At 46.0% G+C, this 11,889-nt stretch overlaps 1 protein-coding gene across 1 annotated transcript in view; it reads right to left on the minus strand.

Annotated features, from left to right (window-relative positions):
- Window positions 1-767: 767 nt before the first annotated feature.
- LOC311111404 (cell migration-inducing and hyaluronan-binding protein-like) overlaps window positions 768-11,889 on the minus strand; it is a gene marked incomplete at its 5' end in the record, with an annotated part of 13,910 nt that continues 2,788 nt past the window's right edge. Inside the window, 9 exons of the mRNA XM_084154117.1 lie at window positions 768-1,735; window positions 4,113-4,213; window positions 4,395-4,552; window positions 4,631-4,717; window positions 6,798-7,002; window positions 8,103-8,288; window positions 9,279-9,490; window positions 10,442-10,657; window positions 11,109-11,289. Coding sequence (XP_084010243.1) covers window positions 1,608-1,735; window positions 4,113-4,213; window positions 4,395-4,552; window positions 4,631-4,717; window positions 6,798-7,002; window positions 8,103-8,288; window positions 9,279-9,490; window positions 10,442-10,657; window positions 11,109-11,289 — 1,474 coding nt within the window. The remainder of the gene's footprint in view (window positions 1,736-4,112; window positions 4,214-4,394; window positions 4,553-4,630; window positions 4,718-6,797; window positions 7,003-8,102; window positions 8,289-9,278; window positions 9,491-10,441; window positions 10,658-11,108; window positions 11,290-11,889) is intronic.

An 11,889-nucleotide genomic window follows, 5' to 3' on the forward strand; every position in this document is an offset into this window, starting at 1 on the left:
CAACATCAACTGTTCAGAGGAGACTGCGTGAACCAGGCCTTCATGGTCGGATTGCTGCAAAGAAACCACTACTAAAGGACACCTTTGGTCTGATGAGTCCAAATTTGAGATTTTTGGTTCCAACCACCGTGTCTTTGTGAGATGCAGAGTAGGTGAACGGATGATCTCTGCATGTGTGGTTCCCACCGTGAAGCATGGAGGAGGAGGTGTGATGGTGCTTTGCTGGTGACACTATCTGTGATTTTTTTCGAATTCAAGGCACACTTAACCAGCATGGCTACCACAGCATTCTACAGCGATACGCCATCCCATCTGGTTTGGGCTTAGTGGGACTATCATTTGTTTTTCAACAGGACAATGACCCAACACACCGCCAGGCTGTGTAAGAGCTATTTGACCAAGAAGGAGAGTGATGGAGTGCTGCATCAGATGACCTGGCCTCCACAATTCCCCGACCTCAACCCAATTGAGATGGTTTGGGATGAGTTGGACCGCAGAGTGAAGGAAATGCAGCCAACAAGTGCTCAGCATATGTAGGAACTCCTTCAAGATTGTTGGAAAAGCATTCCTCATGAAGCTGGTTGAGAGAATGCCAAGAGTGTGCAAAGCTGTCATCAAGGCAAAGGGTGGCTACTTTGAAGAATCTCAAATATGAAATATATATTGATTTGTTTAACACTTTTTTGGTTACTACATGATTCCATATGTGTTATTTCATAGTTTTGATGTCTTCACTATTATTCTACAATGTAGAAAATAGTAAAAATACAGAAAAACCCTTGAATGAGTAGGTGTGTCCAAACTTGACTGGTACTATATATTTAAAACACAGGAAAATCACGTGTTTGACAGCACTGGGCCTTTAACCTGTATTTTTCCATTTGGTTCTACTTTAAAAGTCACGTAATTTCTCTCTCTTCTCCTTCATTGTTCTACTTTTTTGGTCTATTGTGTTAAACGACATTAACTTCCCACTGGAAAACACAGGTGCAAACATTTAGGAAATCTGTCTCTGAGTAGGTTAACACCACTGAGCAGGATGAAAAACAAGGAATATTTGTTGGTCATATTTTCTCTCTTCTCGCATTTTAAAAGTAAAGTATAGTCAAACGAACGATACAGTCGAATCACTCACATAGTCAACACTGTCACATAACGGGAGACCTGCATGGCGGGAAAGTTGATAGTCGACAGAAAAACGCATGCGTTTGATTAGCCGGCCCACACTCTGTAGCCCCTCCTTCTCCACCTCTGTGTGCTTTGATTGGGTCCTTGAGGCGTCAGTCACACCGACACAGTTCGTCAGGGCAGTGCTGGCTCTGGGTCGAAACCATCCCTAACCACAGGTCTAGGATCAGATAACCTATCCACATTACTAACCTTAGTCTTTAGTTGTGAAAAACATCTGATCTTGGAACAGTAGTTATAGGAACAACTTCTACCTACTCCAGTGCTAGGGGCAGTGTGTGTGTGTTGTGTGGGGGGTGTAGTCTTGTGTGTCTCCCCCACTACGCCTCCTCTCCTCTCCTCTCCTCTCCTCTCCTCTCCTCTCCTCTCCTCTCCTCTCCTCTCCTCTCCTCTCCTCTCCTCTCCTCTCCTCTCCTCTCTCATAGCTTCATCTTCTTGACCACAGGGATAGGGAGGACCTGATGGATCTTAGCTCTCTCCTCATCCACCTCCATACGGACCCAGTCAGGTCGGAAAGTGCCCTTGAAGCCTACAAACGTCAGCTTGTCTGAAACACAGAGAAAGAAAGAAATGCAGGCTCAATGTCTGCTGCTCACATTCAGAGTATACATTACTATCTCACTCCCTTCAACAAATCCACAAGAAATACAAGAAACAAGCAAAAAAAAAAGAACACAAAAATCACCCCCAGAAAAGATTCCTAGAAGGACAGAGAGGGAAAGGGGGAGAGGGCGGAGGAACAGGGGAGAGAGGAGGGAGAAATAAAGAAAGACAAAGCGAGAAAGAGAGCTAGCTGGCATTCCTCCTCCTCCTCCGTTCTCCAGCACTGTGCATACCATTGAGGCGTCTCACCCCATCCAGGAATGACTTCTACACAAATAGACCATTTGTCGTCTCTGGAATTACACCCCACAGTGAGAAAAATGTGTCCCGCAGCCTGCTCCGGGATGTGTAGGGGCGTAGAATCTATTTCGTAGAATGTGTGTGTAAGTGTATGATCTATAATTAGAATAAGAATTTGGAGAAGGATTTCTTTGGCGACATTGAATTCCAAAACGTGGGTTGTGGCATGTGACTTGAAGATGGAGGGAGTGGGGTTAAGTATGGAGGGATGGAGACATGGAGGGAGGGAGGGAGGGAGGACCCTGCTGCTCTGGCATGCGGCTAAGTATTGACTACCCTCTGCACACACACAGACGCACACACACACACACACACACACACACACACACACACACACACACACACACGTGCATGAGTATTGACTGAGAAATAGCTGAGTCATCATTATGAATCAGGAAGGCTATACATTATTACGTAGGCTACTATGAATCAGCATTTATGAGAGATTGTATGTGAAACACTGTCAGTCCTGAACACTAAACACTGAAAATCATTACAAGCCAGATCATTTTGAATGATTTAATACACTTTTAATAAAAGTTTGCTTACTGGATTTGATAAACGAACAGCACCAGTTTAAAACGTTGAACACTTTTTATAAACCGTTAGTTTCTGTATCCCAACAGTATATCAATAGCACCCTCTAGTGTGTGTCGGTCGAAATCTCCAGGAACTAGTTTAGGATTATAAAGGTTCTATCTGCATTTTTCTCAAAATTGAGTTATTGACACCCTTGTTCTAAATACCCTGATTCATGTTGTTAAGTTAAAAAGCATACCATATTAAAATTCATTTAAACCAATGAGGGTTCGGAACTTTAAAGCTAATAATCTCAGAATCATATTTTTTTCAGAAATAACCTTTTAATTCCAAGAAATAAATCATTGACCAGACCTGCGTAGTTAGTTAGTTACCTCTCAACTTGAGGGTCATGTCAGCTCTAAGGCGCTCTAGTAGTTAGTTAGTTAGTTAGTTAGTTAGTTAGTTAGTTAGTTACCTCTCAACTTGAGGGTCTTTTCAGCGCTAAGAAGCTCCAGTAGTTAGCTAGTTAGTTAGTTACCTCTCAACTTGAGGGTCTTTTCAGCGCTAAGAAGCTTCAGTAGTTAGTTAGTTAGCTAGTTACCTCTCAACTTGAGGGTCTTGTCAGCTCTAAGCAGCTCAAGTAGTTAGCTAGTTAGTTATTTACCTCTCAACTTGAGGATCTTGTCAGCGCTAAGCAGCTCCAGTAGTTAGCTAGTTAGTTAGTTACCTTTCAACTTGAGGGTCTTGTCAGCTCTAAGCAGCTCCAGTAGTTAGCTAGTTAGTTAGTTACCTCTCAACTTGAGGGTATTTTCAGCGCTAAGAAGCTCCAGTAGTTAGTTAGTTAGCTAGTTACCTCTCAACTTGAGGGTCTTGTCAGCTCTAAGCAGCTCAATTAGTTAGTTAGTTATCTCTCAACTTGAGGGTCTTGTCAGCTCTAAGCAGCTCCAGTAGTTAGCTAGTTAGTTAGTTACCTCTCAACTTGAGGGTCTTTTCAGCGCTAAGAAGCTTCAGCAGTTAGTTAGTTAGTTAATTACCTCTCAACTTGAGGGGCTTGTCAGCTCTAAGCAGCTCCAGTAGCTAGTTAGTTAGTTAGTTAGTTAGTTAGTTAGTTAGTTAGTTAGTTACCTCTCAACTTGAGGGTCTTGTCAGCGCTAAGAAGCTTCAGTAGTTAGCTAGTTAGTTATTTACCTCTCAACTTGAGGGTCTTATCAGCTCTAAGCAGCTCCAGTAGTTAGCTAGTTAGTGAGTTACCTCTCAACTTGAGGGTCTTGTCAGCGCTAAGAAGCTCCAGTAGTTAGTTAGCTAGTTACCTCTCAACTTGAGGGTCTTGTCAGCGCTAAGCAGCTCCAGTAGTTAGCTAGTTAGTTAATTACCTCTCAACTTGAGGGGCTTGTCAGCTTTAAGCAGCTCCAGTAGTTAGCTAGTTAGTTAGTTACCTCTCATCTTGAGGGTTTTGTCAGCTTTAAGCAGCTCCAGTAGTTAGCTAGTTAGTTAGTTACCTCTCAACTTGAGGGTCTTGTCAGCTCCGAGGAGCTCCATTATTCTGGTCCAGGGGCCCCGAGTCACCAGACGGCCCTTAGACGTTATTATGACGATGGAGCTAGAGAGAGAGAGAGAAAGAGGGAGTGAGGGGGAGAGAGAGAGAAGAGAGAGAACGATGGGGGATGGAGTGGGGGGAAAAGAAGAGAGAGAGTTAACATTGTTCACTTCAGTGTCTTCCCATTCTAACATGAAAATGTTAGCTTGTGTGTGTGTGTGTGTGTGTGTGTGTGTGTTCTTACTTGTCTTTCAGGTTGTTAACATAGCTCTCTATCTGGGCAGGTATGCCCTGCAGTATGGAGTTCCTGAAGCCTTTGCTCTCCACCAGTCTCCCGTCATGGCCGTCCATCACCGTCAGCTGCACCCCATCGTCTGGCTGGTACAACTTCCTGCCGTTAACCTGCCCGGCAACCACAATATCCAATCAAGACATCATTTAACAACTTTTTACTCACAGAAAAAGCAAACACACACACACCTCTGTGTAGGCGAAGTCCTCCTTGATGTGGAAGAAGCGTGTGTTGTAGGACTCCAGCTTGACTTCCAGGAAGTGGTCTGTGGTGCGCTGTGAGTGAGTGAGAGAGAGAGAGATTGAGAGTGAGAGTGAGAGTGAGAGTGAGAGTGAGAGAGAGAGAGAGAGAGAGAGAGAGAGAGAGAGAGAGAGAGAGAGCGAGAGCGAGAGAGCGAGCTTACGTGGCCGACACTGGTATAGAAATGTCAATCATGTCCACAACACTGCTACAGAGATTTATTGATGAGATGCCAAGACATCTCTTTCTTTACATGACTGTATCAGTAACACTTTATAAAGAGGTTGTAAAGGGTTTAAAATAATGTGAATATACTATGAATAATATGTACTAGTATTACTACAATACTATATACTAGTACATAGTACTATGAATACTACGAATCAGTAATAAACAGTTTACATACAGTGGGGAAAAAAAGTATTTAGTCAGCCACCAATTGTGCAAGTTCTCCCACTTAAGAAGATGAGAGAGGCCTGTAATTTTCATCATAGGTACACGTCAACTATGACAGACAAAATGAGAAAAAAAAATCCAGAAAATCCCATTGTAGGATTTTTAATGAATTTATTGGCATATGATGGTGGAAAATAAGTATTTGGTCAATAACAAAAGTTTCTCAATACTTTGTTATATACCCTTTGTTGGCAATGACACAGGTCAAACGTTTTCTGTAAGTCTTCACAAGGTTTTCACACACTGTTGCTGGTATTTTGGCCCATTCCTCCATACAGATCTCCTCTAGAGCAGTGATGTTTTGAGGCTGTCGCTGGGCAACACAGACTTTCAACTCCCTCCAAAGATTTTCTATGGGGTTGAGATCTGGAGACTGGCTAGGCCACTCCAGGACCTTGAAATGCTTCTTACGAAGCCACTCCTTCGTTGCCCGGGCGGTGTGTTTGGGATCATTGTCATGCTGAAAGACCCAGCCACGTTTCATCTTCAATGCCCTTGCTGATGGAAGGAGGGTTTCACTCAAAATCTCACGATACATGGCCCCATTCATTCTTTCCTTTACACGGATCAGTCGTCCTGGTCCCTTTGCAGAAAAACAGCCCCAAAGCATGATGTTTCCAACCCCATGCTTCACAGTAGGTATGGTGTTCTTTGGATGCAACTCAGCATTATTTGTCCTCCAAACATGACGAGTTGAGTTTTTACCAAAAAGTTATATTTTGGTTTCATCTGACCATATGACATTCTCTCAATCCTCTTCTGGATCATCCAAATGCACTTCAGACGGGCCTGGACATGTACTGGCTTAAGCAGGGGGACACGTCTCGCACTGCAGGATTTGAGTCCCTGGCGGCGTAGTGTGTTACTGATGGTTGGCTTTGTTAGTTTGGTCCCAGCTCTCTGCAGGTCATTCACTAGGTCCCCCTGTGTGGTTCTGGGATTTTTGCTCACTGTTCTTGTGATCATTTTGACCCCACGGGGTGAGATCTTGCGTGGAGCCCCAGATCGAGGGAGATTATCAGTGGTCTTGTATGTCTTCCATTTCCTAATAATTGCTCCCACAGTTGATTTCTTCAAACCAAGCTGCTTACCTATTGCAGATTCAGTCTTCCCAGCCTGGTGCAGGTCTACAATTTTGTTTTTGGTGTCCTTTGACAGCTCTTTGGTCTTGGCCATTGTGAAGTTTGGAGTGTGACTGTTTGAGGTTGTGGACAGGTGTCTATTATACTGATAACAAGTTCAAACAGGTGCCATTAATACAGGTAACGAGTGGAGGACAGAGGAGCCTCTTAAAGAAGAAGTTACAGGTCTGTGAGAGCCAGAAATCTTGCTTGTGTGTAGGTGACCAAATACTTATTTTCCACCATAATTTGCAAATAAATTCATTAAAAATCCTACAATGGGATTTTCTGGATTTTTTTTCCTCAATTTGTCTGTCATCGTTGACGTGTACCTATGATGAAAATTACAGGCCTCTCTCATCTTTTTAAGTGGGAGAACTTGCACAATTGGTGGCTGACTAAATACTTTTTTTCCCCACTGTATGTGTTTGATAAACTATTGAAATATTTTGGTAACTACAAATGACTATTTTACAAAATGATGCAAAGTGTCATTTGTCACATTGTCACCAACAGACCGAGCGAGCTCTGTCCTCACCAGCTCGGCGCTGGGCAGTTTCCTTGGCATGGGCACATCTACGATGGGCATCTCTGCATGCAGGGGGTAGGCCTGTGCCATGCAGTCACTGGGGCCGCTGCCCTTAGGGATAACTGCTGTGATTTTAACCCTCTCACAGCCCTTCACTGAACAGAAGGCAAAGTCCTCCTTCTCATTGTAGGCCTTCACTCGGAGGAAGAGCAGGCTGAGAGGGAGACAGGGGAGACAGAGAGTTAATAGAGATTCACTGTGAGGACCAGCAGGCTGAGAGGGAGACAGGGGATACAGAGAGTTAATAGAGATTCACTGTGAGGACCAGCAGGCTGAGAGGGAGACAGGGGAGACAGAAAGTTAATAGAGATTCACAGTGAGGACCAGCAGGCTGAGAGGGAGACAGGGGAGACAGAGAGTTAATAGAGATTCACTGTGAGGACCAGCAGGCTGAGAGGGAGACAGGGGAGACAGAGTTAATAGAGATTCACTGTGAGGACCTGCAGGCTGAGAGGGAGACAGGGGAGACAGAGAGTTAATAGAGATTCACAGTGAGGACCAGCAGGCTGAGAGGGAGACAGGGGAGACAGAGAGTTAATAGAGATTCACTGTGAGGACCAGCAGGCTGAGAGGGAGACAGGGGAGACAGAGAGTTAATAGAGATTCACTGTGAGAACCAGCAGGCTGAGAGGGAGACAGGGGAGACAGAGAGTTAATAGAGATTCACTGTGAGGACCAGCAGGCTGAGACGGAGACAGGGGAGACAGAGAGTTAATAGAGATTCACTGTGAGGACCAGCAGGCTGAGACGGAGACAGGGGAGACAGAGAGTTAATAGAGATTCACTGTGAGGACCAGCAGGCTGAGAGGGAGACAGGGGATACAGAGAGTTAATAGAGATTCACTGTGAGGACCAGCAGGCTGAGAGGGAGACAGGGGAGACAGAGAGTTAATAGAGATTCACAGTGAGGACCAGCAGGCTGAGAGGGAGACAGGGGAGACAGAGAGTTAATAGAGATTCACTGTGAGGACCAGCAGGCTGAGAGGGAGACAGGGGAGACAGAGAGTTAATAGAGATTCACTGTGAGGACCAGCAGGCTGAGAGGGAGACTACATACTCTTCTACTACACATTCCTGTAGATGGGACAGGAGTAGATAGATGTCTCTCCCTCCTCACCCTCTCTCCTCTTCCCCCCCCCCCCCCCCCCCCCCCTCCCTCCTCACCCTCTCTACTCTCTCCCCCCTCCCTCCCTCCTCACCCTCTCTCCTCTCTCCCCCTCCCCCCCTCCCTCCCTCCTCACCCTCTCCCCTCACCCGGTATCTTCCTCCCAGTAGTAATAGCCTCGGGACAGGTGGGACTGGTTGATCTTGTCTCTCTGTGTGGTCCTCATGAACACACCGGTCTTCCTGGTCTGCTTGGTCAGCCGGTTGTGGATGTCCGAGATGACCGTGAAGGTGGTGCCTGGTGGGTAGCAGAAGCCCACGTTGATCCAGTCGTTCCTGGAACACACACACACACACACACACAGTTAATCAAGTATATCAAAAAGGACATTTTACAGGAGGCAGCCCATCACTGAGCTAGGGCTAAATACTACTCCCACTCACCTGTCATATGAATTAGTACACACACCGATGCAAAACATTTTGCCGTTCTTTATTGGACAAGTTCAGGTTAGTCTCTCTCTGTTTCAGTCAGCTTTCTTCCGTTTGGTGATAGTGGAACTAGAAACTAGTGAATACGACTCTGCAGTCCCATGTAGCTCAGTTGGTAGAGCATGGCGCTTGCAGCGCCTGGGTTCAATTCCCACGGGGGACCAGTACGAAAAAAGTATTGGATAAGAGCGTCTGCTAAATGACTAAAATGTTAAATGTAATACAGTGTCTATGGCTGAACCTGCAGTTCCATTCCATAAACAATAGATGGCGCCAGAGTAGCATGTAACCAATGGGAATTCCCATATCCCCCAATTTATGCCTCCGAGTCCTTTTGGGGTAATCTCAGGCCAGGGAATAGCTAACACGCTTGAAATGACTACCATGCCTCTGCTATTCAAATGACTGCCAATGCTATTAAGTATATTTGCTGGGCAGGGGCGATGTCATATGCTATGACAAACAGCCACCATAAACTACTGTATCACACTGTCCCTTGGGTTATGGGGTTCAGGGAAGGAAAGGGTGTGACTTGATGATATGGGGTTTATTAATATGACCACGTGGTCAGGGGATGGCTTTGGGTTTCTGGAGTGTGGATGACTCATTGGATGTGGTGCCATGTTGTCGACAGTTTGGATCAGATGCTGAAACAATGCTGGGAGAAGGAATTGAATAGTGTGTGTGTGTGTGTTTGTGTGTCTCTCTGCATCCACTACCAACCTGTATAGCCCTTAGCCAGTGTGTGGGTGTCTCTCTCTCTCTCTGTGTGTGTGTGTGTGTGTGTGTGTGGTGGAGGGTGTGTGTGTCTGTCTCTCTGTGTCCACTACCAACCTGTTGAAGTTGATGAGCCACACAGTGATCTCTGCAGGAGCGGCCTGGTCCCAGTGTACAGTGTAGCCTTTAGCCAGTGTGACCACAGGCTGGAACTGCTGGTAGTGTTTCCTCTTGCCCAGAGCGCCCTCTAGTGTCAGGGGTCTGTCAGGGTACTCATCCTTTACCATCTGCATGTTCAGACTGGCAGGGTTACGTGTCTGGATGTAGATCTGAGGGACCACACAGACGCACACATTAATACACCAACGCATACAGACACACGTGCAAACACACACGCACACGTGTGTGTGACTAGGATTCAACAGCAATTGTAACTCTTGCACATGAGCATGGCGTTGAAATACTATTAGAACATATTCACTAATCTGGAAGACATTAGAAGGTAAAGAACAGGGATCATTGGGTAAAGGGGATGTGAGTGATTTGAATATGAGGGTGAAACGAGGTTACACTGCACAAAAAACCTAGTGTGTTAGCTTTGAGACGAAACTTAACCACCACTTTATTTAAAAGAAAACAACAATAAAAGTAAACAGAATATCTGTCAAAATTAAAACGTTGAAGTGACACCAGCTGTTGGGAGGGCTGTGTTGATGTATGCCATTGCAGGAGGTGCTGGCTAGCAGGGTGGCTAGTGGCGGGTTGGAGCTAACTGTCTCTTAATGGGGTCTGCCCACTGCAGATGAACACTGTGTGTGTGTGTGTGTGTGTGTGTGTGTGACTGGTCATGTGTGACACTGTGTAGGTGAGAGTGTCTGTGCATGTGTGTGTGTAAAAGATAGTAGGTCATTTTACGTATGGGTGGTCCTCTGTAGCTCAATTGGTAGAGTATGGCGCTTGTAACGCCAGGGTAGTGGGTTCGATCCCCGGGACCACCCATATGTAAAAATTTATGCACACATGACTGTAAATCGCTTTGGATAAAAGCCTCTACTAAATGGCATATTATTGTGTGTGTGAGAGAGAGAGAAAGAGTGTGTGTGTGTTTTGTGTGTGTGTGTGAGAGAGAGAGAGGGCGTGTGTGTGAGTACATACTGTGTACTCATTTGAGTGTATGTGTTTGTATAAGATACAGTGTGTGTGTGTGCATGCATGCTTGCGTGCACGCTTGTGCGCCTGCTGCATGCTTCCTTCAGCCTGCATGGCGTATGCATACCAACCTGTGCATAATGCCCACTACAGATGGCAGCCCTCCAGTCAGGCACGTCGATACAGTCAGGGTGTCTCAGTAGCCAGTTGTCCTCTTTGACCAGGAAAGCTCCAGGGTACTCACTGACCGAGCCGTCCACATCATGGAATATCGTGGTCTTATCACCGTCCATCTGCATCTTGTTAAACCATGGGCCGGGCTCGCCGAAAAACACCCGGGATGTTATCTGATAAGAAGAGCAGGGGGTAGAGGGGGAGGAAGGGGGAGAGGGGAGAAGAGGAGAGGAGAGGAGAGGAGAGGAGAGGAGAGGAGAGGAGAGGAGAGGAGAGGAGAGGAGAGGAGAGGAGAGGAGAGGAGAGGAGAGGAGAGGAGAGGAGAGGAGAGGAGAGGAGAGGAGAGGAGAGGAGAGGAGAGATGCTGGATTCAGTGAGTGTCATGGAGGTGAGAACCAACAGCATGTCTCACCTGTAAGACCCGTATGCTTATGGCACTACAATAACCATAAGCCAACATGAAAGCTCTTGCCCAAAATGTGCATTTACGCTTTAGCGCAAACACATACACACACACACACACACAATACACCACAACTCCCTTCACGTGCACAGATAATTGCTAACCAGCGGGATACAATCCCCCCCACACATACACACACACTCACACTCACACACACTCACAGGCACGTCGTCGAAGGTGATGTCGGTGACGTTGTTGTTAGGGCAGCTCTGCCAGGAGTTGTTGAGTCTGAAGCCAAAGGCGCTGGTGTGTCGCCCGTCCAGGGCAATGTATTTTCGGAAGGTGCAGTTCTGCACGTTGATGGGCCCGTCGTAAATCTGCATACCGCGGATGGGGAAGTCACTACAGGACAGACATACAGAGAGTCAGAAAGACCAGTTAGAGGGAGAGAGACGAGTTAGAGAGAGTAAGAGAGCGAGAGAGACCGAGAAATTGACGGACAGACAGAGAGACAGACCCTGGTCAAAAGTAGCGCACCATATAGGGAATAGGGTGCTATTTGGGACACAGTCAAGATCATGTGTGGTTTGCGATGCTATGTTCCCAAGTGTGTCGGAGGGAACATCATTGTCTCTTTCAGCACACAGACAAAGCTCTGTGGTATCGAATATTAGATAACAGCTGCATCTTGGGACCGTTTTGTAACAGTATGCAAAAGTTCAATTGTGGTTGCAAATTATCATTTTCTCTCCAGATAGCATCTCATGTACTATTGAGACAGATGATGGATGACGTGTTTCTTTCACCCAGACAATGAAAGAATGTCCGATATGCACAAGTTGAGACATACTTCTATTCATACTTTCTGTCTGGCCAAGCACGCAAAACACTGGAAAGGGAAAAGTTGAAGGGGTTCATTTCAGGGTAAAATGTGAATGAGGAGAGGAGAAGGAGAAGGGGAGTAGAGGAGAGGAGAACAAGACATTAACAGACAGAGAAAAG

The sequence above is a fragment of the Coregonus lavaretus genome (assembly GCF_964263955.1).
Source record: "Coregonus lavaretus genome assembly, chromosome: 37".
In the NCBI taxonomy this organism is placed as follows: domain Eukaryota; kingdom Metazoa; phylum Chordata; class Actinopteri; order Salmoniformes; family Salmonidae; genus Coregonus; species Coregonus lavaretus.